General features: G+C 28.0%; 2 protein-coding genes across 2 annotated transcripts; both read right to left on the bottom strand.

Moving 5' to 3' along the window:
* Positions 1 to 13,921: 13,921 nt before the first annotated feature.
* Positions 13,922 to 16,340, bottom strand: LOC107001792 (transcription factor bHLH106). Its single transcript, XM_015199760.2, has 2 exons — positions 15,942 to 16,340; positions 13,922 to 14,647 (listed from the first exon to the last, which is right to left on the bottom strand). The coding sequence occupies exons 1-2, from the start codon at positions 16,251 to 16,253 to the stop codon at positions 14,177 to 14,179; spliced, it is 783 nt and encodes a 260-aa protein (XP_015055246.1). The 5' UTR covers positions 16,254 to 16,340; the 3' UTR covers positions 13,922 to 14,176.
* Positions 16,341 to 21,675: 5,335 nt separating this feature from the next.
* On the bottom strand, positions 21,676 to 24,971 carry LOC107032048 (auxin efflux carrier component 1-like). Its single transcript, XM_015233607.2, has 6 exons — positions 23,743 to 24,971; positions 22,843 to 23,107; positions 22,680 to 22,765; positions 22,421 to 22,578; positions 22,258 to 22,334; positions 21,676 to 22,070 (listed from the first exon to the last, which is right to left on the bottom strand). Exons 1-6 carry the CDS (start codon positions 24,872 to 24,874, stop codon positions 22,004 to 22,006), a joined length of 1,785 nt encoding a protein of 594 aa, XP_015089093.1. The 5' UTR covers positions 24,875 to 24,971; the 3' UTR covers positions 21,676 to 22,003.
* Between the last annotated feature and the right edge of the window lie 2,946 nt (positions 24,972 to 27,917).

Here is a 27,917-nt window from a genome sequence, read left to right as displayed (position 1 = left end):
ATCTAAACACCTATAAGTATCAAGTGTCAACGATAGAACCGACTTAAAATTAAATTGAATTGCTGAGGCAAATTTAAGTATTTGTTTGTTTTTTCATTTGCCTTGAGTGAAAATATTATTAATTGTTAATAATGTAAGTGGGGTTTGGGGGTTTGGATCCTTCCAGCCTGTCTTTAGAGAGAGAGAGAGAGTAAGTAGGAGAGAGAAGCATTTGTGTATTCATATGTATGTGAACATTTGTGAACAACTATGCTAACCAATATTGTCTGTAAAGTTTTTGAGGTTTGACTGCTATTATTTGGCTTTTGATTTTGATTACTTTGAAAAATTGTTGTATTTGTTACATTATATTATTTCTCTTTTCACAATAGAGCTGCATAATATTTTGACTTCTTAAAACAAAAAATAAAAAAAAATTAGTAGCATGAACATTTGCTCATAAATTACCATTTTGTGAATTTGTTAATAAAGATTCCAACATTTTTCTCATGAGGTACATTATAATAGTCGTGTTCAAATTAATTTGTGTGTTTTTGCGATATAAGGAGTTTTTAATATATTTGATAACATTATTGTCATGCAATCATAAGGTCATACGTTTGAATTATGTAAATTTCCACTTGCAGATTACAAGATAAGAATATGTATAATAGATTCTTATTTGATCTTTTTACAGTATTGCGTATAGTAAGAAATTAGTATACCGATCTTCTTTTCCTCTTCTATTAACCTTGTTGTTTCATAGTTTTACTCTTTTATAAAGTTCTGTTTTTTCTTTTTTATTACATGTTATGACTTTTATAATGCATTGTACCTCAAGGAATAAAACATTAAACTAGAGAAATAGAAATTTGCTTAAAAGAAGTTGTCATTTTACAAGCTATATTGTGATTACTAACTATATGCTAATATTAGAATTATTTTTTTCCTATATTTGGTGAATATGAAACTATTAACATATTTATTTTATTAAATGAAATTTAAGACTAAAGTCTCAACTAACAAAATTGATAGTTTGAACTCATCATGTTAGGCTCATGAAATTTCAATTTGTAGGGAAAGGTGGCTATTTTTAGTAGGTATAGCTACTTATTATTTATCAATTTAAATGAAGAGTTTTAATCATAAAATAAATAATACAGATGACTCAACCACTTCTGTTTGTTCAACACACTTAGATGTTTATTTGCCCATCTCAAAAAGATATTGTGCATGAGAGAATGAACATGCCATGCTTCTCTTTATGTTCTCATTCGGATCGATTAATTTTAGTTCGCATTGAAAAGTCTTATTTTAAGAATTTTTCTGGTTGGATATAGATTTTTCAATTTCTCTTTATAGTCATTATCCAATTAGGTTGATTAAAATATCTTTATCTCGCAGCGCTATAACATTCTCGAGTAACTCGATGTGAAATTCTCAAGATTATACTGAGACTTTCAAAGACATCCAAGCCCTAAAATCACTTCACTCCGAATCAACAAGCGATGCAATATTCTTTTCAAAGCAACTCTATACATTTAAAGTTTGAAATATAAAAAGTCACTTTTAAAGAAATAATTCACAAATTTCAATCATACTCAACTTTTTTTAAACCATAAAATGTATATACTTATTAATAGTCTTACCAATTTTTTTGTGTGGCTTATTTTAGTTATTTACAAAAAGCAGTAGGCATGTATAATCACATTCATGATAACGATAGTTTATGCCACGTACATGAATATTATATATATATATATATATATATATAAAAAGTTTTAGGTATTTATTTATTCTTGCAATTATGATTAGTTAGAGTTTTAACTTCAATTAGCAAATTTGGTGTTGATGATGACCAATATGTAGCATGATATTTCCTCATTGATTAGTTTATTTACAATGAAAAAAAGTTTTTATCATTATGTCAATGCATGTAATATGTTGAATTTTTTTTTTTTTTTGGATCATTTTGGCGCTTTTAATTTTATATTATAATTATTGTGTATATGTCAACCTTTTTTTAGTCATTTTACTAAAGAGATATCCTTAACCATCACGTGTACAATTGAATAATATTTTTATCCTTTTAAATTTCTCAAAATTAGGTTTTACATGAATTCTACAAATAATTGTTTTTATCTTTTTTTATTTGTCCAACATGTTGTCTTACTACAATCATGTTTATATGGCATAATAAAACCTTTCATTATAACTAATTAGTAAATTTACCTTTTTTGGTTGGTTTTATTATTGTGTAAAAACTGAATAAATAATCATTATAACAAAAATAAACCAAAATAATGGAGTGCGTCGATCATCAAGTGTCACTCAGAAATTTAGTGCATCAAATTAACTTTTTTTCATATTTGGTGTTTATTTCTAAAAGTAAAATAAATATTTGTCATAATTCATGTAGTACTCCCATTATTATTATTATTATTTTAGGAAAAAAAGTTGCAGAAATTTTGGTCCAAATTATAATATTCTAAATGGTCCAAGCTGTTATCACAATTTTTGTAGACATAGGTCACATAGCTAGTTACTAGCAGCAGTAATAATTGAAGAAAAATTGGAGCTGCATTTGTTTCACTTAAATTATCTTCCTCAGTTAGTTCAATTCAAGGTAACATATTTGAATAGAAAATATTGATCAGTACAATTTTACGAGTGAAGTTTAAAAAAGATACATAAAACATACATATACCTTATTTTTATTTTAATGAAGTAGAGAAATTGTCTCTAGTAGACATTCAGATCGACAGAAAAGAACAACAAAATAATACGATATCAAGCATATATGATAATAATAATCTATTAATTTTATATTTGCGTGTTATCTACATATGGTTCAATTGATACTAAATTTCATAAATGAAAACTTTTAAAACTTAATTTAATTGGACACTAATTAAATTTCTTTAAAATCGATTTTCATGTTGTGCTATACTATATATTTGTTAATAAAAATAATTTTTTTAAAAAAATATCCGATGTTACGTAGAAATTTGGTCGTGACTTAATTTGATTAGATATATAATTAAATGATGCATTCAAAATAATCCAACTTCCATCAGTTTTCATAAGGTTTATTAAAACTCAAGCTGGTCTTAATTATATTGTGGTGCTACCCTAATGGCTATAAACTACCCTTATCAGTCTATTAAACTCTAGGGTTTAATTTTGGTTTTTGACTTTTAATTTTCTCTTTAAAGTCTTTGGTAATATTAAAATATACATTATTTTCTGAATGATAATAACATTATCTAAAGATATTTTGTGAGTGGATATTAGGGTTTGAACATTATTCAAAGTTACGTTATTATATTCATACGAATCAATATTTGAAGTACTTGTCATAAATTATAGTATTATACCTCTAAGTAGTTTTATTACTTATTATTTTTGAAAAAAGTAAACAACTATAAAAGAAGAATATTATTACTACTTATTATGAGTATATAAAACAATAATTTATATCCTCTTTAATATATATATATATATATATATATATATATATTGAAGAAGAAAATATTATATTATTAAACATCCACCTTAAAAAAATAAAAAACTAGATGAGGTAAGTAGGACCACAAATGTGGACTTGTTTAATAATTATGCAACAAACATCAAAATATTGCACCCCCAATTCCACTATTTCCTCCTTAATCAACTCATTAATGGAGTTCATGGGGAAATTATGGAATATCTTGTAAGCTTTTTTCATTTGTTACAAGTTTTTGATAATCAGAATTACTCGATACATGTGTTAGTTGAATAACAGTAATAAAAATTTGCTAATTAAAATAATTTCGTATATTAATATATGTTTGATGAATTTTCACTTATCAATATCGTACGATAGTAATGGATTAAAGTATTAACAAAAAGAACAAAAAAAATGTGTGACTTTGTAGTCTAGTTATTTATTGAAAAAATAGACTAAAAATTTAAGTTGCGTAAATTTTTTACTTTTAAAAGACTTTTAAAATAGTGTTTTTATCGAATTCTCTAAAAATACGTTGCTTTTAGAAAATTCAACATGCATTTATTAGTATTTTTTAAAATCCAAGCGACATATCTAATTAAAGATATAAATAATCTTCTAATATTCTTAGCCCTTAATTAGTTGGTTTATTTTTATGATATGATGTTACGAAGACAAGCCAATATTATGACACAAGTTCATTTGATGTCCTTTTATTCAACTAATAAAAATTGGCTCATTGATAGGTAAGTCCCAACTTCCAAAAGATTTTAGTACACTTCCCTAGATTACTTCTACTCACACTGCCATATACTGTATATCTACTAAATACTTATACTAGTACTACTATAGTATTTATATCAAATTAAAAATACTACTTTAGTGGTTGAAAATGAAAATATATATAGTATGTCAACGAAAAATTTAGGTGTACATAGAGTAAAACTCGTTAAGTTTAGTGAGGTTTTATCTATTCAATCTTATTATTATTTTTACACTGGGTATAGAAGAGGAGATTGAAAACAGAGAATTAGATTTTTATTAACAAGGTAAAAATTCAAAAAGTCAATTGATTGATCAGCTGGTAATATTTAAATAATGATTAATTAAAATGACGGTATATATATATGAAAATATTACATAAATTGGTACATTTTAATAAATTACTGATTTTAGCGATACTTTTTATTTATTACCATTTATATCAATATTATATTAAATCTGTAATATGAATTAAAAGTGAATTATGTATGCAATATGTATGAATTATAATTGTTTTTTGAAATATGTTATGTTTGTTTGGTAACAATTTGACGCATTGTATTATAAATGTATTAAAATGTGTGATAAATGTATTATTCACCATTAAAACTTGTATTATATGTGAATAATAAATTGTCCTTTATAATATGTATTAAACTTGTATTATAAATGAATTAAAACTGATCAAGTGAAAAAAATATACTATTGTTATAATGATAAATATTTTTTTATTATAGTATATTTATGCGAGTTTTCCTAATATATGGGGTGTAAGTATTTAATTATATTAGATTTTTTCTTTCTAAAAGGAAAAATGGAAATCATAATAAAAGCTTTAAAGGATAAGCTGACGTTTATGGCAATCCATGGTGCTCCAAAAAAGTGTTTTCTTTAAAGAGTTATATGCATTAGAGAATTGATTCCTTATATTCCAATTGATTATATTTTTTCGAATAATCGAATCAACCTCTTCTTTTAAAAAAAGGAATTTTACAAATAACACATTCAAAGATAAGTATTATCTTATAACGTCTACGATCGAGGAGGTCCTACAACTGACGAGAATAATTACAAAGAAGGACTGACAATCGACAAGGCTTCTAGATTATTAAGTTTTCAAAGATAAATTTCATATTCAAAACGAGAAAAAGAAAGTAAGAAACTTATTAACAATATATGTATTTGACATCAATGATGATGTAGCATCAAAGACAAATCTATTACGTTAATAAGCGGACAATTCGTTTTATGATTTTGGACAAATCATATATTTCGTAATTATTTTTGACATAAAACTTTTGAATAATGAGATACGTATGACATCATCTAAACATCATAATTGATAATTCCAACTTAAACATATAATAACACTATTTTTTATATGAAGTTTTTAATAAAAATAAAATTATAAATGGAAGGAAAATGATGAGTTAGTGGAAGGAAAAATAAAAAGGGTGAGGGTCGGTGTTTGGCACACTACATTTCATATATTATAAAGTCTATGATTTTATGGGGGCTTTAAAAAACATATAATAATAATATAAATGGATAGTATATATAAATATAATCATTCACATATATACCACGTTCCATCTTTTAATTATTAATGGAAGAATAAATATGGGACAAACATATTTGACTTTTTATTTCACTTGCAATCATGCTAATTTCAAAGATGGCAAAAAAGTTTTTATTTCCTTAAAAATTTTCTTCCTTTTTTCCTAAGTCTCTTTTTCATATACCAAATATAAAATGCTAAAAGGAGAATTATAGGTTTTTGACTCAAAACATGAACCCAAAAAAATAATTAATAAATTTTAGTGGTGGATCAAATTAAAATGTGGAAAAAAACATTGGAGAAAATATATATTAGCTTTTATCTTTTTCTTTCTATGTTTATATTGAAGTCGTCTACATTTATAATCATGTTGAAAAATTTTATATTTAAAATAAAACGCTTCCTAGCAAATAATTTTAATAATATACCATAGGTTCAAATCTGAGAACCTCTTATCACATCGAACATTGTTGGTGATTAGTCCGATGATTGGTACTTTCTTTGAAATTTAAGAATTTGAATTCCCGATAGAAAGTTTCAATCTGGAGAAGATTAAGATATTTCCTATCAAAATAACTCGAACTTCAAGACCTCTAATTAAGAACGATGAAATACTTATTACTCTGCCACAAATATGATAACGAGAGAACATTAATTATACCATACTATTATATGGTTTTTATAAATCATTGGATAAGATTATAAATAAAATTTGGCCCCTCTCTTGAAGCAAGTGAAGCATTAGAAAAAGACACTGCTTACTTTTTATTTTCTTTTCATATTCATCATGATTCTTGAGTTTATTATGCTATGTATATACAAAAAGGAAGAAAAAAAACATAAATTTTTTCATAACACACTTTATTATTTTGCAAAAAATAAAGTTAATTGCCTAAATAAAAGGGAAAAAGCAAACTAGGAATTGTTTGGACCCCCTACCCCTTCTTTTACATAGTGGAGATTGTACAAGGACAACAAAAAAAGAAAATTCTTATTCTTTGATTCCCTTCTCTCCACCATATCTTTTTCTTTTATAACAAAAATCGAATAAAGTTAGATAAATAAATAAAGTTCCTATAACAAATATTCTCACGAATAAAAGGTCACAAAAAAATAACTCTTGATGTTAAATTGTTTGAAAATAATTAAAAGATTGGTAGTTTAAGAAAAATAAATATTGCTCAAAGAAATCATGCTAAGAAAAGTTGTTTCAATCGCTTTTCTATGTAATAGTTTACCATTAATAGAAGAAAGAATTGTCGTATATATAAAAGTCTTCTAATTTTTAGGAAAGTTATTTTTTATTCGTCAATTAATTAAGTTTGAAAAATAAAACTATATGTGATGTGATTATATACTTTTTCTGCTAATACAAAGTTTTATTAATTTATCACTATCATATTACGAAATCAAAACATTGTCTTCGATTTCAAAATTTTAAAACTACTTTGTTAACTTAATCCTTAACTCTCTTTGAATTTTTTTTTAGAAATTAATATCCAAATCCACCGTAAAAATTGAATATGGAGACCATTATATTCTTTAACTATTCTTCTTCTTGTAAAGAAAAAACTATTTCAAACAAATTTTTTTTAAAAAAAAATAAAGACGATTTTCATTATTTAGGTCAATTTATAGCCTAATAGAAATGAATTTTCATATATTTTGTACTTACATTGAAATAAAATTAATGACTTTTTTTTGTATTTTTACATGATTGATAGTTAATCTAATTCTACCCATCCTACTTAACCCTTCATTTTCAATCTTTTTCTCAGTGTTTAGATATACATGTCGAAAATATTTTTTACTTGCCGCCACAAGAATTTTTATATTTTTTAGTTGTTTATGTTATATTCGGTACATTGGTAGAATTTTTTTGCTAAAAATATATGTACCTGCATATCTAACACAAAATAAGAAAAACGTAAAAGAAAATACAATTTTGAAGTGGAAAATTAAATAGGATGAGGTAGATTTTTTTAAATAAAATAATATCAATTTCTATGAGGAGGGGAGGATGAAATATGAAATTTTTAAAAATATTTTATAAATATTTTTTTTTTAAAAAAATGATGGGGTTGTCGTGGGGGAGGGATACGTGGAAGAGGTGATGGAGTGAGATATCAAAAATAAATTATTTTTTATATGGATAATAATTTTTAATTTTTAATTAATACTAATTTTTTATTATTTAATTTTTATATAAATAAAATATTTTATCTATATGAAATGACATATGCCTAAGTTTTTCATATAAAAAAGAGAGTGCACTACACACGCCACTTTGACCCCTAAATTAAGAACACAAATAATCATTACATTGTTAATTTTGCATTATATTGATGAGTATATTTTATATATATATATAAATTGTTAGGTGACCCACTATGGGGTCATTTTTCACTATTGTTGATATTCTTGACCAAAATAAATAAAAATAAAAGGCCTTGACCAAAGAAGTGTGTGGGGTCTACCCATTTTGAGGCTTTCATTATTGAAAAATTGAAAATAATCTCTTAATTGGGGTCCACATGACACTCAATGGGAATAACAGTTTAATGCATCTCTCTATTAATTCTATTTTATTAGCAATAATAATAATAATAATATAACTCTTCACTATTATTTGACAAAATAATATACGAGTTACTTGATAAATTATATAAATGGTTTGTAAGTACATGGAAATGTACTATTTTTTGAAGAATTTCAAACTTTGAAGCTCAATGTTAATCAATTTTAAAAAGTAGAATCACCGTAAAAAATAATATAATTTTTCTCCCTAATAAAAAATTTAAAAAATCAAATTTTCAATTAACGATAAATACTTCAATCTCTAATAAAAACCTCAAATAATTAAATTCATTAATAATATCGAATATCGAATTCGAAAACTTAAATTATTTTATGATTTGTTTAATTATTGAAATGAGGAATATAACAGAGACAAATGTGGAAGAATGGGGTGTTTCTCTTATCATTGGTTCTTACAATTTGACTATCTTTGTGGATTAGAGATTCTATGTGTCAGAACCTAAAAAAAACACCTTTGTTCTTCACTTATTAATTACCACTATAAAATATATTTTATCTTAATATTTTTTTATATAATAATTATTATATACTTCTCATTATTGTTAAAAAGTACCTTTAACTTGGTGAAAGGAAGCATCTTATGCACCTAAATGATTCCAAAACCTTGACCAAACACTAAAATGATTAGAGAAAAGAAAAAAGAAAACCCCCTTAGAATATTTAACTTCACAAATCACTATATGTGTTAATTAGATAACTAGATAATCCTTCTTAATTTTAGTTTTGCATACATAGTTACATGTAAATATATGTCGTTCATTTTTTTATTTGTATGTTCATTCCTGAATATATATTTTTTTCTTCGAAACATGTAATGCAGAATAGATGAATTCTAATTCTTCATCACACCTCATATTAGTCATATATAAGCATATATACTCACATGCCATATGTTATATGTCTAATCCATACTAAATTTGGATTAAAGCTTATATTTTATCTGGGATTTAAGCAATTAATTTAGATTTTACAAATTAAATATGCTTGTTTTATTAATTCAAGCTAAGGTTCAATTCATTTGAAGGTCCAAGATTATGACATGATATTTCAAACAAAAAGATGATTTCATGTGTTCAAATAATATGTCAATCCTCAATTAAACTAAAGACCAATCAATGACAAGCCAAAATCTCTAAAATGACATATTTTATCCAATTACATAAACTACCCCTTATCACATAATTCTTGTGATAGAATTGATGAGTAACATGAGCTAACAAAAATCAACAAATAGACTTCATATCATGTAATGGGACTACTTACCCCCCAACAACTACAACTATGGTAATACTAATACATCATTTTTTGGTTCATTTGGTGAAGACAATCTCAAGCACATGGAATCTAAAGAAAAGAATCAATGGAATACATAAAACGATACTCACTAAGATTCATCAATAAAATAACTTTTTTCACATATATATCGTATTCTTTTTTTTTTGCGATAAATTTATCATTGTCGACAAATAAAATATGAGGAATAAGAGATAATTATTAATTAGGTTTCGTGAGTACACAACTCTATTTTAAATTTAATTACGCAGAAATAAATTGTTATTTTTCAAGATTACTTTCTAAAAAAAAAGTGACAAAAGTACTTTTTAGAAAACGAAGTCATTTTTTTGAAGGTTAGCCAAACCGACTATAATATTTTCAAAAAATCAAAGTGAGAAATTGTTGAGTCACCATTAATAATGGTTCTATTTTTCTATTTTTGGTTGGGCTTGTCTGTTTCATTGTACGGCTTACTTCAACCCAATGGGCTTCAATTGGGCTTCTTTACACACACAAGTTTTCCTCAATGAATTTTGTTTTTAATCCTTGTAATATTATATTTGATACATGTATTTTCGAGGAAAGGATCAAAATAATCCCTCTTCTTTAGGTTAACGCTCAAAGTGATCCTTGAGTTTTCACATGGAGCACTAATAGTCTCTCATGTTTGCAATATTGGTGCACTTTTGGTCCTCCTTCAAAATTTTACCTATTTTTTTTGCATTGATTTATCCATAACCTATGTATGGGATGTTCAATTGTCATTTTATATATTTAGTAGAAATAACAACTCCATATCAAAGAATGTGAGAAGAAAAACACTTTGTTTTGTTTAGTAGAAATCGTATTGCAGGTAAAGTTGAGAGGTTCATCACGATAATTTCACGCGCGATGGTATAATTTTTTTCTTTTCCTGCAAAGTCATATGTTAAGATGTTCTTAGTTTAGCTGCAGTAATATTTCTAGTGAACAGAACAAGGTGTTTTTCTTTATCACCTTCTCTCAGATAGTTATTATTTCTATTAAATATATAAAAATACGATTAGACATTCCTTATATAAAATTTTAGACAAAATTAATGTTAAAAAATAGGCAAAATTTTAGGATAGGACCAAAAGTGCACCAATATTGCAAACATGAGGACTATTAGTACTCCATGTGAAAACTCAAGGGTCACTTTGAGCCTTAACCTAAAGATGAGGGATTATTTTTTGATATCGTTCTCAAATAATGGTGTAACAATGCAAATTTAAAATGACACATAGTCGATAATAGAATGGCTTAACATTTAATAATTCGTCAATTTTTTACTAATTCACAATTCTAGGGTTAAAAAGTACTCTACATCTATCGATTAAAGTTAAATATACTTAATAAAAAATAAAAAAGCATCAAAATTAGAATTTGTCACCAATGGGTGGGTGTAAGAAGATCCACATGAGTAAGATTTTATAGGTCCAATTTCATCAATGTGGAGCCATTAGTTGTAAAGAAGTTTGGGCCTTTTTAGAGTGCAACAACATAAACTCTTTTGAATTTTGATATTGCTATTTGCTTGTAAGCTTTTCTTTTCCCCTTTCCCCTTTTAAATTAGTGAAAATCATGTTGTCTTGAGATGTTTTTGAAGTTAGAGGTAATGGGATAGAGCGGATTCAAATTACTCTCATCGATACCACTAGATTATTATTTTTTAACTCGAAAATTAGACTTTTCTACAATTTTTTATCAAGTTAAAATTAGATAAATAGATTAAAATAAAGAATACAATAAAAACACTTTTCCTAATTCACACGCTTACTAAATCATCAAAATTTAATAAGGGTATCAGATACCATAACGATTTCTTATTTTGTTATGTTTATAACCATAAATATTTACTTTGAAACCAACGACGAAAATTAAGGAGAAGTGGTGAAATCTTTTCAGAAAAATAATGAAATGAGGGGAAGAAAAAAGCAATTAACATTTTGGAATTTAGTCTATATGGCAGTGGAACCCTATTATGACATCCACGTGGCATTTAACAATTTCCGCTTTTGATCTAATAGTTTGATGGAAAGGGCAGTTTTAAGCCGAAATATAGTTTAAGGGTAAATATAAGCTATTTCGAAAAGTTTAAGAATATTTTTGACTCTTTATCTTTTAGTCTATGTGACAGTTTAACCCTATTGACGTGCAATGTGACATTCACGTGACATATTTCATTAATAAAAAAGACATTTTTAATTCACTAATTTAACAAAAAAAAATAATTTTAAACCAAAATATAATTTAAATATAAACTATTTCGAACGATTTAAAAATATTTTAAATATAAGAACGAGTATGAAAGAGTAGATGATGTAGAAGAGCACGCATTGAGAATATGTCAGACAAAGAATGGAGAATTAGGAGACATTCATTCAGAACAACGTAAAGTAATAATTGTCATTTCACAGTAAAAGTGGGCCGACAAACAGCACGCCTCCGCCGGCACCACACAATGCGCGGCTACAAACAAAACTTACTGTTTTCAATAATCCATAATGTTTTATTTTTACGACGATTTAAAATTCAGTAACTTTCACAATATAATAAATACAAAATTTATATTTGTATGTTATAATAAAGTTTGCATAATTGTATAATTTGCTTTATATACACAAAAAAATTAATCGTATAATTTGTTATTCATATACAAAGAAACCAATTGTATAATTCGCTATACATATACAAAAGAAAACAGTTGTATACAAATCAATTGTATAATTTGTGTATGTATAAAACGAAAAAGAGAGAAAGATGAAAGGAAATTGAGCAGGGAAATATTTGTATTATATAATTATAAGTGTATAGGACGAAGATATATGCATTTGCAAGTGTATATACAAATTTCTCTCACGTTATACAAACAGAATTTTTTTTTATACATTTCGTTTATGTTTGTATAAGCGATAGATGCAAGGGAGATCTGGGAGAGAGGAATAAAAATGTATGTATATATATATAATTTTTTCTCGTTTTATAAAAACAGAAACAAATTTTATACTTGTTGTGTTTATATAAAAGTGAGATGGAGGAGAGAGGGAGAGTGGCGAGCGGAAGTTTGAGGGAGAGAGGTGACTGATAAACTGTTTGCTACAAGGTACAATTAAATTAAAGTATAGTTATTACATTTAATTTGATTTATTAGTTTGTCATTATATAAAATTCCTTTAAAATTTTACTATATACTCTTTTAGTTTTAAATTGTTTATCGTGATTTTATTTTTGGTGAAATAACCGTGATTATTAATTGTTGTATAGTATTTTGCCAACAAAAATGTGTTTCACTGTTTAAGAAACTAAAATTGATTCCCAAAAGAATGTTTGTTCTCGTGAGCTTTTGTGTGGGAACTAAAAATCGCATGCTGTCTACCTAGATTCTTTAACATTTGCCTACTTCAAAAATTTTAATAAAAGGATAATATTAAGTGATCAGAAAATTTACACGTAATATATAATGAATGCGTAATTAGGATAATTTTTAAAATTTAAGTTTTTAAATAAAATGATTCTTGCACGTTCAACAAGTATAATAATAGATCAAAACGCTTTAAAATATCGAGTTGATTATTGGGATATAAAGAAGATCCTTTGTAATTGATGGAGTTTTGATAAATAAGAATTTAAGTTTTAGGAACCAGAATTTGGCCATAATAACATTCTACGTCCCAATTTTATTGTTCATATTTTCTTTTTTAGTTATTCCTATTTACTTGTCTTGACAAATCAAGAAAGGACAAAAAAAAAATTTCTATTGAAAATTTCCAAGTTTTAATTCATCATTTTTAAAACCATAATTAATAAGGGTAAAATAATAACTTCACTATACTAATTATTGCTATCTTAATATATGTGTCATTTTTAAAGTGGACAACTAAATAGGGACAGAGGAATTATTATTTTATGTTTTTGAATATGTTACCATTTTAACTTTAATATCTTTTCAATAAAAAATGAAAAAAAGATTAGTTTATTTTAATATTATGAATTTTTTATTATTCTTATTAAATTCTGGCATATTTTTGTGATCATTTAGTATTACCCGAAGTTTTATATATATCGTTAGAGTAAACGGTTACCACACCATTATTGTATATTCTTTAATTTTTGAGTAATGATGGGCTCAAATTATAATCATTGAAATAAATGAATTATATAAACTCTCACATGATTTGAGGTACATAACAAACTTTTCAACAATGAAACATATATATAACAAATGGAAAGATTTAATTATCTCCTTGCATATCATCAATCATATATTAAGTGAAACAATTACTTACATTGTTTATCATTGAACAAAACCCTAACTAGTCATAACTACTACAAGCAAACACAAAACATGTCACGTTCACACAAAAGTACTATCAATGACTGATTTTAATAACTTTACAGTTACTTCATGGTCTTTTGATATCTCATAAATGATTTCACAGATCGAACTGGTGACCTACAAAGCATGCATGGAGAAGTTATACATATATATATATACCCTAGTATTTCCTTGTTCCTTGACCTAATACTCTTCGTCTTTTACCTCGTTCACCTGTACCATAACTCGAACGTTGAACTATAGACCTCAAAGCATCTCTCAAGAATAATAATGACGATTCATCATGATCAGTATTGTTATTATTACTCTCCTTGTTATGATCAACAGCTAATACGATCACATTATGAATTCTCCCTCCTAATGTGACCATTTCAGCTCTTATAGGACTCAATCCAAGTGATTTTAGGGTTTCAATTAGGTCAGGGATGAGATCGAACCGATCCTCACAACAAAGAGAGGCCTTAATGAGTAATCTTCCATCAGCTAAACAATCATTTGATGATAACACAGTGATTTCATCAGTTTCTGAAGGGAATAATAAGTTTGTTTCACTTTGCATAATTTGTGAAGTTTGTTCTTTGAGTTCCCTTACACGTTGAACAACTTTGGCTAGTAATGAAGCTTTATCCAACTGTAAAACAAGGGAAAAAAAAAGAGTTTAAGTTCTATACATCCATGTAAAAGGAATTAATATTGCAAATAAATTTATGGAAAGGGAACAAATTGAGTTAGTACTCCATCTGCCCCAGCCGTTTCAACCTCTGCCCTTCGGGTGAGGACTTTGTACGTGCTGGGTAAATCCCCCACTGTGTACAGCCGTAAACCACAATAGGCAAGCCTATGTGACAGGCTATTGAGGGGGGATCGATCCTGGGTTATCCGTGTGGATAACCACCCTTCAAATCAACTAAGCTATCCCGATGACTATTTATCCATTTTGACAAATTAAGAAAGGACAACTTTTTTCCATCTGTTATATCCTCAATTAATTATTTTGAATAATGCAGCACTTCTTGAAAAACTCAAGTTTTTTTAATTCATACATTTCATAATTAATAGAGATAAATGATAAACTCACTATATCAATAATTATTTTTTTAATAACTATTAACGGGGCAAAACAAAAAAAGAAGGCATTCAAAGAGAAAGAAAGTAAGAACAAAAAAAATGTCATTTTATTGTTTTTTGGTGGAAAAAGTGAAACTACTTTCCCAATATATATAATTTATGTACTTTAGACCTAGAAGCAAGTTTGAATATTCTTTTTTAATTGGTAACTAATAATCTGGAATATAATTTTTTAAAAAATAAATAGAAGAATAAGAAAACATATATAATCATGATTTTATCCTTCTTCATAATTACCACAATTCTTGAAATGTTGACTTTATTCGAAATGAAATTAAATGATTAGAACCGAAGGAAACTATTGTACAGGAATAAACTTAAAAGGTTAGATAATACTTGAAATGTAACAAAACCAAATTATTCAAATGAAAGATTATACTAACAAGTTAATTTATTTACCATAAAAAAAACTATATATACGTAAAATGGAGCTAAAAGAAGGAGTTTTTTTTTTTTTGTGTTGCGGGGAAATTATCACTTGAAATATATCAAATAATTAGATTAACTTATTTACTTTTTTTGCTGAAAAAAATAAAAAGAATTCATGCTTCGTTTAATCTTCCATCAAATTAAGGAAATACACATTGAAAAATAGAAATTAGCCATGGACACAACTTAATAATTATGTGTCCAATTAATAAGTTGAAAAAAAATCTAGTTGTTAGTTAATTCTATTTGATATCTAATCTATTAGCATGAAATAATTATCAAATAATCTTGTTAACATATAGGTTAATTATTTAACGATAAATTTCATAACTAATTTCTCTTGGATAAAATCAACAAATAAAATTTACCTTAGAATTGCAAGATAGTAGGGTTCTGAGGCTATGAAGATGAGAATTAATCCTTTCTCTTCTTCTTCTTTCAGCTTCTTTATGATTTTCAGCTCTACTTTCTGGACTATTATTATTACTCTCTATAGTTTCTTGAAATTCCACATGATTATGTTGAGGGTAAAATGGGGAAGAGCTACAAAAGTTTTTAATAGCTTCAATATCAAAACCATAATATTCTCCCATCATATTATTATCACTTGATGATGATTTATTTTTGGAGAAATAATTGCAAGATTCCAAGTTTTCTTGAAAGTCTTGTTGTTGTTGCATGTTGAGAGGTTTGTGTTTTGTCTTCTAAAGAGAGAGAGCTTTTTGGGGGTGGGAATTTTAGAGTTTAGTGGAAATGATTGGATATGAAATATGATCATGTGTTCTAGGGTTTTCATAAGACTTTTCTTCCTTTATAGTTCGGGGCTCGAATTTTAAATTTATGAATTCTGAATATAATTATTTTTTAGATAAATTATTTATTATTTTCGGATATAATTACAAATGTTTGTAAATAAATTACACTACATCAAAAATGAGTTTTAACGACAATTAATTTAGCAATTGTCGTTAAATATATATTTTTAGCAGCAATTAGCACTTTTTGTATGTGTCACTAAGGACTTTAGCGACATTGGATCTAATGACACTTAACTAATATCAGTAAAGACTTCAACACTCTTTACTAATGTATCTATTTGTTGCCGCTAAAAGTTATTTTTGTTAAAGTGTTACTAGGTATTTGGTTCTGTCGTGATTGGAGTAGAAAAAACTTGTGATCACTATTCTATCAATATTATGTATCAAAATGTTTTTAAACTCGTAATTTTTTAAATAGTCATATGAAATATTGAAATTAAGAAGTATATTAAATATATAAGTCAGTAACATTTTTTTTTTAAATTAGATTAAAAATATAATGCACATAATTTGAGATTGAAAAAAAAAACATCTTTTTGGTTGTTTGTTCTTTTAGGTTGAGTTGTGGTCACATGAAATGATGATATGAAAGCCACGCGGTTTTTTATTTTATTTAAAAAGATTACTTTCTTTATTTTCTTTAGTTTGACCAACAAAGAGATAAAAGACTCCTTCCATGATTCGTTTTTTACCCTTCGTAGGAACTCTCGTTCCTTTTACGCTTTTGATGATTCGAACTCGCAATGTTTGAGTTGAAAGTGAGGATATTTATTATTCGAGCAATTTCCTCTCGTTAAAATTTAAGAAAATAATTTAATTTTTTGACTCCTTGCATGATTAACCAAAGAATTGTGCGCTTTTTTTTGAGAAAGGTAATTAGATTTAAATTAAATTGTAAAAAAAAATGAGTTGATTTCTATGTATCGATGGTGTGAGGAGATATATTTTATATAATAGACAATTGCATGTAAAATTTCTTGATAATTAAGTAAGAATTGTAGCTAAATCTTGCAATCTCACATGTTAAAGTTTACCAAAAGAGAAAAATCTTTGTATTGACCTAAGTCTAAAGTTGATTTTAAATAAGTTAAACATACAAAAATTAATATATTTGACTATAACTTAAAACTCTAATCCTTAAATTGGCTATTTGTGTACTTATCTAACTTACACTATTTGGCTATACTACAAAATGTCCATAAATAAGTCTTTAACAACAGGCTTCAATTTGGGCCTTTAAACTTGGGCCTTCATCTCATAGCCCTAACCCCACCAGCCCCCAACCCCTCACCACCCCACCCAAAAGAATAAAAATGATCCATGATATGTCACGTGACACTAATTCGTTAGAAAAATTTACTATATATATATATATGAATAATTAAAAATACAAAAGCAAATATATTAGATATATCACAGGAAATATAATTCGCGAAAAATTATGCGTACGCGATCGATCATATATCTAGTGGACTATGTTTTCTAGTTGAGCTTATCGTTTTCAAAGAAAAGTTACACGTTAATAAGACTTAGTCTTAGTGGCAGACAAAATTTAAACATCTTAATAGAATTTTGTCACAAATAAAAGCTTTACTAGTTAATTAAATCTTTAATATTGATAATAATAGTAATTAAAAAGAAGGAAAAAAGCTTCAAAAGGTGCAGAAATGACTTAGTGGCGCATGTGATATGAATAGTTTAATTATAATTTTATTTTATCTAAACAAGCTGGAATAATCATTTTGTCACTAAACATTATCATATCGAGTAAATTAATTTCAGTGTAGTACTTTAGATCCATTATAATTATTGCCAAAAAGAAGGATTTCAATTTGTAATTAGCAACTATTAGTACTAAAAATGTTCTTTTTTGTTTTATTGTATTCGCAATGAAATCTAACGAAATCTAAATTATTGCTTAATAAAAGATTGAGCACACCCTAGCCCATTCATGTTCATATATTGCAGTGTCTATTTTTTAATTTATTTTTAATATGATATGTTTTTATTCACGTAAACTCAAATTAAAGATCTCGTGAAATTAAAATAGAGAAATTACGACCATCGATAATAATTCAACTCACATTAACATTTTTGTGAATATCATATCATATATGTATATATTTATATATATAGAGTTGTTTAATATGATGTCACTTTTTTCAAATAATAAGTATTGCATGTAGTTTATGCCGGATTTGCTGAAAGGCTTTACCTGAAAACGTGGGGTGCCTTTTGATTAATTGAAATGATGGATGATATCTTTTGTCCGTATATTTTTTATTTATTATATGTCATGAATAAATAATCGAGGATATTTTCAGAGTCTTTTTATCTCAATATGGTAATAGTAATATTTATGTGTACTCTACCCTCTTTAAATTTTACCAATAGTGAAAAAAAAAGTTATTCAAGTAACTTGAAGATGATCCTCTCACCTATGTAACATTATAAGCAAATTTTATATTAACGGACTTCACACTATAGTTCTGACTTGAAAATTATAAATCCACAATTGCCTCTTTAACCGTCTTATTAAGCAGCAGGATGACTGTCTTGGAGAATATCTTAAATAGGTACTTGAGTCAAATCAAGCGAGATAGAATTAGTCAATGTCTACCCTATGTTAAAGTGTTTCGTACTAGGCATGATTGGGTCTAAGTAGGGTCTTCTACTTTTTCGTCTTTTAGAAGGGCGGCCAAGACAAGGACAAGGGGGAAGGGGAGATTAGCCTCATTACTTCTCACTTGGAGAGAGACGCACCTAATTCACCTATTCACTCAAGCGATTACGATGTTCAATTGATTTTAACTAATAAACGTCTATAGTATCAGAATTAAGCATCCATCCTTTTAACGTTATCAATCAATGTCTTCCATGTTCGATTCTACCTCATATTATAACATTTTTGTAAATGTTATTTTAATCCAAGTGGTCTTATTTTTGGGAAAAGGGTCTGATATACCTCTCAACTTTGTCATTTGGGGCTGATATACCCCTCGTTATAAAAGTTTGGCACATATATGCCCTTACCGTTATACAAACGGCTCACATATACCCCTGCCGTTACAAAATGGCTCACATATACCCTTCATTTAATGGAAGTTAAAAAATTAGTTTTAAATTTATATTTATTACTTCTAATTTTTTTAAAAAAATTATTTAGGGGTATATATGATTCTTCTATCAAAGTTTAAGGTATATTTTAATTTTTTTCATACATAAATTATTTTTTGACTTCTTTTATTATAATTATTTGAATTTCTTATTCTTATTTTGTTTTTTTCTTTCATTTCTTAGTTTAAAGAATAAAAAATTAAACTATTTTTTTTGTGTGTATTGTAATTTAATTTCGTATTCGAAGAAAAAATTTGGTCATCCATAATAAGTTTTACAAGAATATTAGTGAAACATAAATAAATTTGATTATCAAAATAATAATTATAAATTATTCATTGAAACAAAAAAAAGTCAAAAAAATATGTTTGACGAGGGATATGGAATTATATTTTTTAGAAAAAAAAAATTAAAAATTTAGATTAAAATTATTATTTTTTTCATTTCCGTTAGAAGAAAAAAGGGTATGTGTGAGTCATTTGTTTACAAGTAGGGGTATATATGAGTCACTTTCATAACAAGGGGTATATCAATTCTAAGAGCCTGTTTGGCTCAGCTTAAAAGCTGGTCAAACTGACTTAAAAGCTGATTTTTGACTTATTTAGCTGTTTGGCAATACTCAAAACAACTTATTTTAAGTTAAAAAAACTTATTTTAAGCCAAAAGTTAAAAGCTGGGGTAGGGGTGCTTTTTTTTTTTTAGCTTATAAGCTGTTTTAAGTTGACCACATTTTTATCTTTTTGCCCTTAATATTTTTATACAATCTCCAAATTACAACATAATCCTAACATCTCTTTCTTCCATTTTTCCCTTTTCACGTTTGGCATAGCAACTTCAGCACTTTTATCCAAACACATAACTGCTTATTTTAAAAATAAGTTTCAGCACTTTCAAAAGTACTTTTTTAAAGCTGCTTTTATTAAGCTCATCCAAACGGGCCCTAAATGACAAAGTTGAGGGGTATATCAGACCCTTTTCCCCTTATTTTTTACTCCTTAGTCCTTAGTGACATGAATTTGAATTCAAAACGAACAATATCACAAATAATGTAAAATGTTGTTACTACTAAGAATTACTGTTAAACCCTAATTGCAAGTTGTAGGGGGCAGAGTTGTTAAACTTTATTACAAGCAATTAGTGCTACAAAAATAATTATTTGTACTGTCAAAAAGTAATAGAAGTTGTTCACTTGCTCTGCAAACTTATGGAAAAAAATAAGAGGGCAGATATAAACAACCAAAAGAGAATTAAATGCACATGAGATTTCTTTCTGTTTCTTCAAGTTATGTACAAATAATAGTACTAGTAAATTCAAAACAAAGAGCCTCCAAAATTTATTTTTTTTGCTGAGAAAATCTTTTGACTCTAGATTCACTAGTACTGGAACAGTATTCAAAGTGGAGATAAATAGTTTTGAAAATATTATAACCATGCAAAGTTTTTCTATAAAAGATTTCATTATTCGAAATTTATTGATCTGACTAACTCAACTAGTCTACTTTATCAAAAGGTTCTATCTTTGCTCATTTGCCCTGTTATTTCATTGTTCGAAATTTATTGATTTAACTAACTCGATTAGTGTACTCAAAAGGGTAAATCATCAAAAGGTTCTATATTGTTCATTTGCCCTATTATTTCATTCATCCAACTAACTCGACTAATCTACTCAAAGGATAAAATATCAAAAGGCTCTATCTTGATCGTTATTATTTCATTCTATCAAATTAACTCGATTCATCTACTAAAAGGATAAAACGCTCTTTATCAAGGAGATCTCCATTTTTCGTCGTTCTATAGAGTTGCTTTTTTACCTAAGACTTGGTTCAAGTCTTATAGAACATTCTTTAACCTTGTTGTATTGATTACTATTATTTCATTGATCCAACTAACTCTAAAAATCTTCTACTGAATGAATAAAATACTAGAGATTTGCTTTTACATCTACTTGGTTCTTTTTCACACCAAACTAACATATAAAGCAACCAAATGAGCACACCAAACACTTACAAAGTGTGCATAATATTTTTTTCTTTTCAATTTTATAAGAACACATTAACCATGAGAAAGAAAAAAGTAGCCCATTTTCACACTTAAATTGTGTTTAATTAAGGTTAGTAAGTACTAAGTAGTAGTAGCTTTTTGAAAGCTTTAAAAGAAAAGGTACTCCTAAAAGACAATAGACATCTACATATATATAGAAAAAAATAAACATTACTTTCTTCATTGAAAAGAAGCAAAAGACATGTAGGCCTAGGATAGCACAAAAGTTCAAAAAGGTAAAGAGAGGACAAAGAGACAACAAAAGAATTTTCCACTAAAACTCCTCTATTGGTTGTTCCCAACAATTGACCATTCACAATTCCACTTTGGTTTCATTTTTGTCTCTTTTTTTAGTCTGAGAATTTCATATTCTGTTAGTAGCAAAAAAGACCATATGCCAAAAGGGTCTTTAGTTTTTTTCCTTTACACTTGGTTCTGGTTCTTCATCATCAGCTTCAAAGCCCCAGCAAAATGTAGTAGACCAAAGTTATAGGAAGAGCAACTAACATACCAAATATGACCCTGCAATAATTATTAAAAACCATGATTTAGTATATATTAGAAGTGCAAAATAACATACAACATTTTATAGGTGATAGGTAAGATTCTCGAGTTACATTCCACAAGAACCTCAAAACTTTTAGTATTTTATAGGTTTTTTTTTTTTACATTTCATCATAAAAACATGTTGTCTGTTTTGAGGCCTCACCCTGTGCTCAATATATCAGGATGGACGCCGTATTCCTTGGCAAAGACGAATGGAACAATTCCCTGAGGTAGAGCTGCCTGAAAAATGAGTTTAAAGCAACTTTTTCAGTTATATGAGTGGCAAAAAAAGCATGTTTATGTATCGTTATGAAGTAATCCTTTACCTGAACGATAGCAATATGCAAAAGGACACCTCGAAGTCCGACTGCAATGGAGGCAGCAGCCATAACTGCAGGACCAGTAAGGAATCTCACACCCATTGAGAAGATAGCAATTGTTTTCCCACATGCAATTATTCTAGGCGACAATGCCATGAACAAACCTGTTGTTCCATGATGAAAATCAGTTGAAAACACTATGATTTTCCCATAAGCAGTAAGGGGATTTCGTGTCAAGATTATCTAATTGTTATATCAGACATACCAAGACTAAACATTGCCATTCCGAGACCAGCATCAGAAAGAATCGATATTGATTTGGCTATAATCGCTGGCATTTGAACATTCCACCTAAAAGATTTGGCATTAGTCACAAGTCTAATTGTAGACCACGCATATAAACTAAAGTAAATTTTGGGTAAACATACTTGAAAGAGACCAAGGACCAAGTTAGGCCAATGAGACTGGAGTAAGTATTTGGGTTCCTGATTAGTTTTCGCCACACCATAATCAAAATGAGCCTGGTCATGACACTAGCTGGTGGCATGGCAGTTGCCTTGGTCTCTTCTTGAGCAATCTTAGGACGGAGCTCGGTTGTGGAGCTCGAGCGCACAACTGGCCCTTCCCGGTCATTTCCATTCAGGTTCTGTTTGTTTCCAAATGTGAACTCTTCTCGGCCAAATTCATCATAATCTAATGTGAGGAAAAACATTCAATAATAAGGGAATATCTAGGTAAGCTTTTTAATATTAAAATGAAACACGCATGAATACAAACTATCCATACAGTCGGCCTAGCTAATTTGGATTTATGCATGGTGTACTAAAAATTACCAGACATGATGAAGGAAATAAGGTGTTACAATAGATACTCAATCAATTTCCTGTGCAACATGAGAAGACAAAAGTAATGCAAGCATGTTTGTCTCAAGAAAAAGACAAAAAAATATGGCCATAATTTCAGGGACTGGATATGCAAGGCTCCAAACTTATGCCTAAAACAAGAAACTATTGAACGAAAAGCTCAATAAGGCCAAATTACTCCAACCCTTCAACCCTCCACAGATTAATCAAACACAAATCTAAAAATCTATCTAGTTGAGCCAAGGGTCAATCGGAAACACCCTCTTTACGTCTGAGGTTGGGGTCAATGTACACCCCAATTAAGTAGGATTACACTGCATTGCAACAAACAAGTAACAAGAACAAGAAACACAAAACTGAGTATTAATCCATAATAAGACAACCAAAATCAATTAAAATATGGAAAAACAACTAGTACAACATGGTACATGGTATATTTTTCATAGTCCAAGAATGTAGTTATACCTTTTGGGTGGGCTCCAACACCAAGCTCATTACCATAGTCACCTCCTCCCCTAAAGACATGAATCCCTCCTTCAGATACTGGTGAAGCACTTGAACTCCAAACAAACATGTGAAGATCTTTTCCACCTTCTGTACCACCATTAGCTTTCTTCTTTGTCACTGGTCCAGTGGCTGGAGAAAAGATTCCAGCATTAGTAGGAGCAGGGTACCCTGCATTTCCCTGTCCATAAACCCCATTTCCTCTCCCAAATCCAGCAACACCACTCTCCTCATCATGACCATAGTTCCCAAAATTTGAATTCCTTGGACTCATATTTGCATTTTTTCCATTCACCATTGAGTAAAAATCAGTATGGTTAAAGCTTGAGCCTCTAGGAGTTGGATTTCTTGAAGATTGCAATGAATAAATCTCAGCATTAGTTAAGTTTGATGGTCTAGGAGTTAATGAAAGACCAGAATTAGGACCATGGGATCTTCTTGAAAAGATTTCAGACCTTGAACTAGTGGATTTTCTAACAGTCACATGAAGTTTTCCATCATCACCAACTTCAGCTTGAGTTTCCAATGGCTCTTTACCATCTAATGAAATAATATCAGAATCCACTTTAAAGGAAATAATGGAACCTCCAGTGTCAGGAAACTGTTCCGCAATAAGCATTCTTGCCCCTCTATACTCAAACAAGAAAAGCATCAAAGTGTACCAAATGATACATTGAAGCACAACAATTTGGACCATTAAGCTTCCTGAGGCATCACCATACATACCCTTTAACAAAGGAATCCCCATAACTAAAGTGTTTGGTAAAGTGGATAATGAAAACAAAGTAATGGACCATTCAAGGGACCCCCTTGAGCTAACTCTTGACCAAATAGCTAGAACAAAAAGAACTATGATTTTCTGAAGGGTGTCAGCAGCTATGAACCTGTAGTTCATTGCATATGGATTGTTGGAAGCAATGAAATGAAAAGATAGCAATGGAACAGCAAAAAGAGCAACAAATCTATTGATTCCAGAACATTGGTCAGGGCTGAAAATTTTCCACCATTTTACTGAACCATAAGCTAAGATCATTGCTACATACAGTGGAACTACAGCAGTAAGAACATGGTAAAGGTCTGAAAGTGATATCATTTTTTTTTCTTACAAAGATTCAAACTTTTCACTTCACAAAACAAAGTACAGATCAAGAAATGGATATTTGATCACAAAACTCATATGGGGTTATGCAAGAACACAAAAAGATTCAAACTTTCCCTTCACAATACAAAGTATAGATCAGAAAAATGGATTTTTGATCACAAAACTCACATGGGGTATTTCAAGAACACAAAAAGATCCAAACTTTCCTTCAAGAACAAAACCCCACTTCACTTTTTCTCCTTTTTTTAACACCTCTATACCATTAAAACTAAGAAATGGGAGAAGCCCTCTTAGCTTAAAGAAAGATATAGCTAGAAAAAGAGCTACTTGCTACTTGTGTTTATAAAAAGGGAGAGTGTTGAGAAGTGAAAAAAAGAAGAGGTGTTTTGTGTGGGAGATGAAAGATGAGAAATGATATATTTAAGGAAATTAAATGGCAGACAAAGAAGTAAAAGCTGAGGTCCTTTGGAAAAAGCTTCTTCTTTTTAGTAAGTCTTTTCATGATGAGAGAGAGGCCTCCCTATGAACACATAAAAACATTTTAATATTTGTTGGATAAATAGGTAAATTTTCCTTTCTCTTAATATAAAAACCCAAGAGAAAGGGAAAATGATAATGAATGCAAATAAATAAATATTCAATCAAGAAGTGTGATAATTCTTTGTTGATGTCATAATATTGTTAACTTCTATCAATGTTGGAAATGAACTTTGAGCTTGACTAAATTTTATGTATGAATTAATATCAGATAAAATGGGAATTTGATTTATCTAATTTTAATGCGATATTAAAAAATTAAACTCTGAATTTATCACAATTGAAAAAATTAGCTTAAAAGTAACGATTGTTCAAGATTATAAAACGAAAAATTAACCTTAAACCTTTCATATATTCATACATGTTAGTTAGAACATGAACGATAATTATTGCTAAGCAACTTGTTTTTAATTTTTTGATCATTTTACCAGTAAAAATTTATATATTGGATTATTAATATTATTTCAAAAAAAATAATAGTTGTCTTTGATATATAGCCAGTGGTTTTTTTTTTTTTTTTTTTGAAGAAACGTAATTTTATTGATTAAGATAGCGGATACAATTCTATTAATCTCTTGATTCTACTCTCGTAAGATTGATATTGACTCTATTCTCTTAAAAGATTGACATTGATTTTACTCTCCTAAGATTGACATAATTTGAGGGCCGTTAGTGGCGTATTTCTCGAACTAGGATAATTTAGATTTGACCTCTATGTGAATATTCCATCAATTTGTGGAGTATTCGAGATCTTGATCTCTTTATAAAATTTTCGAGATTAGTCGGTGGGTTTTATTTTCTGGAACGGATGATTAAAAAAGATACTAATAAATATAATTTTGAAAGTATAATTATTATTTTTTATTTTTTTTTATATGAGAGAAAAGGAAAGGACCAACATTCAACAAACAAGAATATCAGAGAAAATGAAAGAAGAGGAACAGAAAGATTCTCCTTTCACTTTTTATTTTTCTGTAAAATTATTTTAGGGATTACTTAATTTTTTTACAGCTTTATTATTACCTTAAAATATTTTTGCCACTTTTACTGCTGTCGGATGAAAAAAAGAAACTTTTCTTCTATGAGGAGTCACTTTTTTTGTGTCTAAATTTATGATCTTAAATATATAAAATTAATTCGAAAATCAATTTGAATTGGTCATGTTAATTTAAGAATGAATGATTGAGTTTAAACGTTAATAATTTAAGGAATTTCTCTTTTTATATGAGGTTTGAGGAATAAGGTATTTTGTAAATCTTTTAAAGATGGCAAATTAAGTTTTAAAAAAAAGTAACTCATATACAAAACTTTATTTTTAAGTATTACGAAGAAGAAGACATTACTTAAGCACCGCTCCGTGAAATGAGATTTAATGTTATTAAGTCAAAAATCTACATATACTTTTTAAAACTATTTTTGATATACTATATTACTTTTAAGTCAAAAATCTTTTAAAAAATAACCTTTGTATGTTCACAAAATATGTATGATTAAAATCTGTACATATATTTATCCTTTTCATATACATATATATATAAAATAATTATTATTAGTAGTAGTAGTAGTATACAAAGATGAAAGTGACCTAGTAAATAAAAGTTGGATTTAGAATATCTAATATGTAATAATTGCAGGAGGAGATATTATAGATTCCCATCAAGTTTTTTTTGTGCGCTACAGAGGATGCAGTAATCATTATTTCCACATAAACTATGTTTTTGTTTATATTCTTTCTTGTTATGTTATGTCCCTTTCATTTTTATTCTTCTTTTTAGTACTTTAATTCCTTTCCAAAATCTTTTCAGGTTCTCGTGCTTATAAGTAACACCTACCTATTGTCCTTTCCTTTGATCAATCCTTTTGTCTTTTTTTGTCGATGTTCGATATTTATATTAATCAATTTGAAATCATGTTATATAAAATTGAGTAAAATATGAAAGGAGTTCAAAGATAAAGTAAGAAATACTCTTCGAGAACTATTTAATAAAGTTTTCCTTTTCCTATTAAAAAAGAGTCGTGTTTGATTGTCATGCATATGCTTTGTTAAAATTTTTGTTCATGGATAGTTGATTGATAGTGAAAACAAAGAAGGAATAGTTTTGATTACGTGAAAATAATTTTTATTAGGATTTTTCGTTTCACGTGCGTTAAAAAGAAAGGTAGACTAATGTGACCGTAAGTAAATTTCAAGTGTGCGAGGAAATGAATACTCATCTTACGATGAATTACTCGAAATTCTTATTTTGTAATTAAAACAGTAGAGATTTTGCCTATCTCACTATGATTTTCGATTAAAAATGATATAATTCAAATAACAAAATGGGCTTTTGGCCTTATTCCTTTTCAGTTAACCAGCAGATTTTAGCTTAACAAATTAGCCCATGGGCTCTTGGTAAATTTTTCTCAAAGAGAAAATCTTAACTATATAGGGCCCAATAGACAAAGTTATGGGCTTGATAGACAAGTTCATTTTATTTTTTTTTGGGGGAGGAGGGGG

The sequence above is a fragment of the Solanum pennellii genome, chromosome 10 (assembly GCF_001406875.1).
Source record: "Solanum pennellii chromosome 10, SPENNV200".
Taxonomy (NCBI): Eukaryota; Viridiplantae; Streptophyta; class Magnoliopsida; order Solanales; family Solanaceae; genus Solanum; species Solanum pennellii.
Note: the sequence above shows the minus strand (reverse complement) of the source record. Positions and strands in the feature narration are given on the sequence as shown.